This window comes from Sinocyclocheilus grahami, unplaced genomic scaffold (genome assembly GCF_001515645.1).
Source record: "Sinocyclocheilus grahami isolate Dianchi unplaced genomic scaffold, SAMN03320097.WGS_v1.1 scaffold367.1, whole genome shotgun sequence".
Classification (NCBI taxonomy): domain Eukaryota; kingdom Metazoa; phylum Chordata; class Actinopteri; order Cypriniformes; family Cyprinidae; genus Sinocyclocheilus; species Sinocyclocheilus grahami.
This window is the reverse complement of record NW_015505546.1, coordinates 903,314-909,127: the sequence shown is the minus strand read 5'-3', so window position 1 is coordinate 909,127 and position 5,814 is coordinate 903,314. Positions and strand designations below refer to the sequence as shown.

At 36.2% G+C, this 5,814-nt stretch overlaps 1 protein-coding gene across 1 annotated transcript; it reads left to right on the top strand.

Moving 5' to 3' along the window:
• Nucleotides 1–476: 476 nt before the first annotated feature.
• LOC107549257 (uncharacterized) lies at nt 477–2,458 on the top strand. Its single transcript, XM_016230269.1, has 6 exons — nt 477–508; nt 632–816; nt 1,026–1,180; nt 1,362–1,825; nt 1,942–2,147; nt 2,252–2,458. Exons 1-6 carry the CDS (start codon nt 493–495, stop codon nt 2,456–2,458), a joined length of 1,233 nt encoding a protein of 410 aa, XP_016085755.1. The 5' UTR covers nt 477–492.
• Nucleotides 2,459–5,814: the final 3,356 nt, after the last annotated feature.

Sequence of the window (5,814 nt, the reverse complement as noted above, 5' to 3'; positions counted from 1 at the left end):
ACAAACAAAATGGCATGTGTATAATTGGAAACGAAATCAAATGATTTATTTGAACAAACTGAGATGGTACCCTACACAGGCTGTGTGACTTGGAAAGAAAATTGTCTTTAAAAGTAAAGACATTGCACAATGAGTCTCCTTTTAGAGAAATGCAAAATTCACTGCTTGATTTCAACATCTTACACAGATGGTATGTGTAATAGCAGTACCCTACCACAGAAATGCCCAAAGGTTACAGTACAACTCCAGTTCTGGGTTATCTGACAATCGGCTCCAGGTACAGTATCTCCAAATACAGTATTTTTAGGAGGTACCATACAGTATAAATTCCCCACGCTGATCCAGTCAACTACACTGCTTAGAGATTCATCCAACAGGTAACTTTTATTGGCCTCTCCCATTCATCGTTTAAATGATTCTTGTCTCATTATAGCATTTTATTTGCTGTTTTTCAGGCACTTAGAGGACATTCCTTTACACACACAAAAAAAAATGTCAGAAAGCAAAGGTGGGTAAACATTTCTTAATTGTTTCACAGATAAAACGGAAACTCCTCACATGTTTAACCTTGCAAAGAACAGACACAAGTCAAAACAGTCATGTAGCAACTATCACATTTGTAATTCTACAGAGCTTGTGATCGCAAGTAGCCCTGACTTTATTCAGGAGCTTCTTCCATCTGCTCAGCGTACGGCTTTGCTCTACCATCTCTCTTACCTGTGTTTGGCTAAGTTCCCCAAGTTGGAGAGGGAACTCCGAGAGCGTGCTATTGAAACCCAGCTTCTCTTTGGGTCATCTGAAGCTCTTCTGCTGAAGGTAAAGCCACAGTTTTTCAGGCATTTCTGTTACTGTAACCCACGTCCAATACACTATTAAGATTGCACATTTCTGTGAAAATTCAAATGATCTATAAAGCAGCTCTCTGATGTGTTATTTTTGATAGATTGATTGGTTTCGACCACTGCCTGTGTTTTAAAATATGAAATGTTTGGATACATAATGTATGCATTTTTGCTGTCTTTCAGTGTGCTGCCACAAGTAAAAACCTGGTTTCCACACTGTTGCCTGCACTGAAGGCTGCTGTTGAAAAGAATAAAAGCATTTTGGCCATCAAGTCCCTGGAAAAAGCAAGAGCATGGATCACTGATATTGTTGAAAAAGTGGAACAGATGGTGGAGAGGTAAAATGTTTCGAAGTGTTGTTAAATTGTTAATTTTTTTTTCATAAGAAAGTGTAATAAAATGGTTAAATTTACCATATCTGGACCACTTTTAATATGGCAACTGGATGTGTTTCAGTGCATTATCAAGAACATTTGCTATGTTTAAGCCGATAATTAATCTGAAACCTGTCATCATCAGATATGACAAACACAACCAGAGTGTGGCTTCATGCACCAGTGATGTGATTAATGAAAAGGCTGAGACAGAAAAAAATTTAGCACAAGCTAATAAGGAGATAGATGCTCTGGAGAAGGCAGTGATTGATCTCAACCAGGAATTGTGGAAAAACAATCAGGAAATTGGACGAATTGACGGAAGGATTGCACAGAAAAACAATGAGCTGCAGAGTCATATCAGAGAGTCTTCTAACAAAAACAACGGTCTGTGTATCATGGCTATCCTGATACCATTTGTTGGACCCTTAATTAAATCCATTCATGATGCTCAAGCTGGCCAAGCTGTGGCTGCAAAAACCCAGGCTATCTCCAGTGAGTTGTCTCAACTTTCCAATGAGAAGTCCAACCTGAGAAACAAGGAGTGGAACATCCATGTCAGGTTGACTGATATGCAGCTGAAGTTGGCAAGCATGAAATTAGAAAAGGGTGAGATGCTTTCACAGCTGTGCTTGACAAATTCCCATATAAATGGTCAGAAGCCTCAGAGTGATCTCTCATAATTAATGTCTGCTTTATGTTGTTCAAATATGTTGTTCTAAAAGGTTCAATACCCGACCCTGTCCATCTGAATGATGTCCAAACCTGCCTCACCCGAATCCAACAGATTCTGATTCAGCTTAAGAAGTTCTGGGAAACAGTGAGTGTAATGCTGGAGGCTCTCAAAGACGAGACTTTTGCTAATGAGCACTTCATTGAGGAGTGTGAAATGAAAGAGATCTTTCTGCAATCTATCACTACAGCACAACGGGTAACTTACACACCGAGTAAATGTTAATTTAGAGGTTTACAGAAGTTCATTTCACCTTGATTGCATTTTCTGTTGTGATTCATTTTGTAACTCACATCTTTCAGCATTGGAAGGACTTCGGTGAGTCCTGTCTGAATGCCAAGGGCATCTTTAGCTTGCAGACGAAGGATGCGTATAAGTTCCTGGAGACCAGCCCATCTTCACTGTCACCAGAGGAATGGAAAAGACAGTATGACTCTGTCATTGTGCAGCTGAACAAAATATGTCCTGATCCCTGCACTCCCCAAGCGAAAGCTGCCATTGCTCAGTAACACACCAGCTTAAGAAGTCGTTACAGCACATCTATAATTTTTCAAGCTAACTGTTCTGAATAACATGTTTGTTAAATCTTATGCTGTTTTAATAATTCTTTAAGTGAGCCAAGTTGTTGGGGATTTTCATTTCTCTTATGCCATATCTCTGTTCCCTCTGTGATTAAATTGCTTTGGATTTCAAACCCATAAATAGTGTTTGTTTGTTCTGTTTTTCCAACTGCGTACTGTCATGCATTGTGGATCCAAATGTATTTCGGAATATAACACATGAGATCAAGGCCATAAACTAAAGCATGAGAAATACAAATGTTACACACAAATGTAAAAAAAAAAAAAAAATGAACAAAGAGGTTAAACTGGGCATCATACACTAAAAAGTAAATTTCACACACTAACAAACATTCAAACAAACAAACAAACGAATACAAGTTGTTCTAAACATATTCACAGTTCAGAAAAGAGTATATAAAATCGGGTTTATATTTAGGAAAATATAAAATCGGCTTAAAATATCAAACATCCTCCAACAGGATGGATCAATAGTCTGCTAAAAACGCCAGAAAAATTGGGAGTTCATGTCCATCACACCCTACATACGATTTTCTGTGAAATCTGGCAACTCCCACTGCACATTTTCTGCAGACTGGCTTTGATTTTCACAAACTCCTTCAAAGTGTAAATCAGGCCAAAATCTGGGCAAACGTTTTGTAGAGTATTCCAACCTTAAGACTCACAATAAATATAACATAACAAGGACCAGGCCAGAGCACAAACAAATGAAACGGGATAAATACACATGATATTTATGTCACGTATTACTGCTTAGCAGATAATTTATGCTACTGCCCAATGACATGGTTTTTAAGCTATCCAAATTTTGTCCTCCAAACATCTTGAAATGACCATTTCAGGGAAATCAGAGAAATAAAAATGTTAGACATTCTATCAAGCTCAGTTTTTGGAGTGCAGCATTTCTAAAGCCCTTTATACAAATACACAAATTCATATATATATATATATAATTCATATACAAATACAATATACTGATAACTACATAAAGCAGGTGGTATAAGTAGAAAGCCACACAATGAATCAAAGACTCTAAAAATACAAAGTGAATAGAAAGCAGCAAGGATGATATAAAGCATTTTTTAAATTAGATCTATTTATTTTTAAATGTAATGTACATTTATAAAGCTATATTATGTTTATGCATATTTTGTTATTAATCAGGACAGCACAACACACCACCTCCTCATGACTCAAAACAAAGAGAGCTCAACTGATATACCATAGAAGGTGGCAAACACTTTTTTTATAATGCATATTTCTCAATCAACAACATGGCCCAAATAGTAAATTATGTATTTCTAAAACACAGATGTTTGATCTATAAATCATTATGAATAACTGCATTGGCTTAATTTACAACATATATACAAAATGATGTGCTTGCTGCAGAATGACTGCTAAAGAATGGCTCTCGGTTCCTCCTGTTTCGTCTTAAAAGAACCTGCTTTAATACGAGTGTGAGAAACATAAAAATAAAATGAGTTTGATAGATATTTAAAAGAGGGATTTATATCTCACATCCACTCATTGGGTGAACAAAGAAGGTTGCATACTTGGCAAGGAAAAGGAATTTTACAGCAAAGACTTACATTAGCAGGTTGCTATATTTGAAACCTACAGTATATATAAAAATGACACAGAATATGTGAGTGCATTGGTTTACAGAATGAGAAAAAAAAGGCTTAAAGAAATAGTTCACCCAAAAATGAAACATTTTGGCCATCCAAAATGTAGATGAGTTTGTTTCTTCATCTGAGCAGATTTGGACAAATTTAGCATTGCATTACATGCTCACCAATGGATCCTCTGCAGTTAATGGGTGCCGTCACAATTCACTGAATTTGTTTCTTACAAACACACGGCTTTTTGCTTCACAAGATGTTAACTGATGGACTGGCATCATGTGGTTTACTTGTGTCAGCAACACACAAGGGGAACACTCAGGTATGTTGCAGATACAACAAGCTTTATTTTGCAGAGTGGCAGCAGATCAAATCGGCAAGAGCAGGTAAGTAACAACAGTTCAGAAGAGCGGGCAATGGAACTTAGCTGGGAGAATAACAAGAGTCCTTTCTTGATTTCCAGAGGGCTGAGGAGCAACAGGGATCACTGGAGCACAGGAGAATACTGAAGGGAACACAGGTAGGTACACGGAGTCAGGTAAAAGTACATCCACATCACCATCCACTCTGCCATGTTCCCAATTCGATTTGTGATTTTTTTTGTTTTGAATGCGTTTATGTAAACGGTTGGGGTTAGCCTAGACAATCCTGTTTTTCCTCTCTGTGTTTCATGGATCATGCACCTGTTTCCTAGTCTGAATTAATTCACTGGAATTAACCCTTGTGTGCTCCCCATTTGGGAGTCACACTCATGGTCTTCATGGTCAAAAGTAACCAGACACCTGAAATGTAAATTTTTTTTCTTCAGTAAAATCAATCTAATATATTTTTGTTTGTTTTATTTTTTCTTTTGTATTTTGAGATAATTGTATGGTACTAATTAATATTTATGCAATAATAAATATTTCCCAATAATGAAAATAGTACTTTTTTTCTCAGAATTTTTAAAAATTATTTTACAATTAATGCAGTATTTCAAATTAAAATAGAGACTAGGCCTTTAAAATCCAATTTTTGAAGGCAGAATAACACTTCCTGGTGAGAGAAAAAAACCTGTAATTTCATGGTGTAACCACTAGATTCCTGTATAGGAATCTATAGACAGGCTTGTGAATTCCCTAGTTGTTTTTAATACATAATTGTTTACTTTTATTAGGTTGTGGATTTAAATGTATATTAAGGCATTCTCAAAGACAACTTTTTGTCAAGGTTTATATTTTTTGTCGTTTTAAATGTTGATTTGAAGTGTAGGTTTTTGCATTATTATTACTACATCCAAACCTGAACACAGAAAACATTTTGTTACACTAAACATTAAAATTCTATAAAAATGTAACAAAAAATTAACAGGAATGCTTTATCAGAGCTTAATTATTCTAGGTCTGATCTGATTTTAACCTCTTACTTGAGTCTTCTGACTCATTTTGGCTATATGGTTATAGCCATACCAATTCATTTGAGTGTGTATAATTCTGTATGTGTGTCTGTGAGTGTGTGTAAGTAAGTGTGTGTGAGTGGATGTAGCTGTTTTACACTTCTGATGTTTTAGAGTGTAACCCCTTCCTTACTGTCCACTTTTTTACTGCATTGTAGTTGAATTATTGATTTTATTTTACATAGTTGCAGTGTTAGTCACACCAGTTCATAGGTGTGTGTGTG

Excerpts from the sequence above, each read along its gene's own strand:
- LOC107549257 (XM_016230269.1), top strand. Across the intron at positions 817-1,025 it reads CTGAAGCTCTTCTGCTGAAG|TGTGCTGCCACAAGTAAAAA; the intron begins GTAAAGCCACAG and ends GCTGTCTTTCAG. Across the intron at positions 1,181-1,361 it reads GTGGAACAGATGGTGGAGAG|ATATGACAAACACAACCAGA; the intron begins GTAAAATGTTTC and ends TGTCATCATCAG.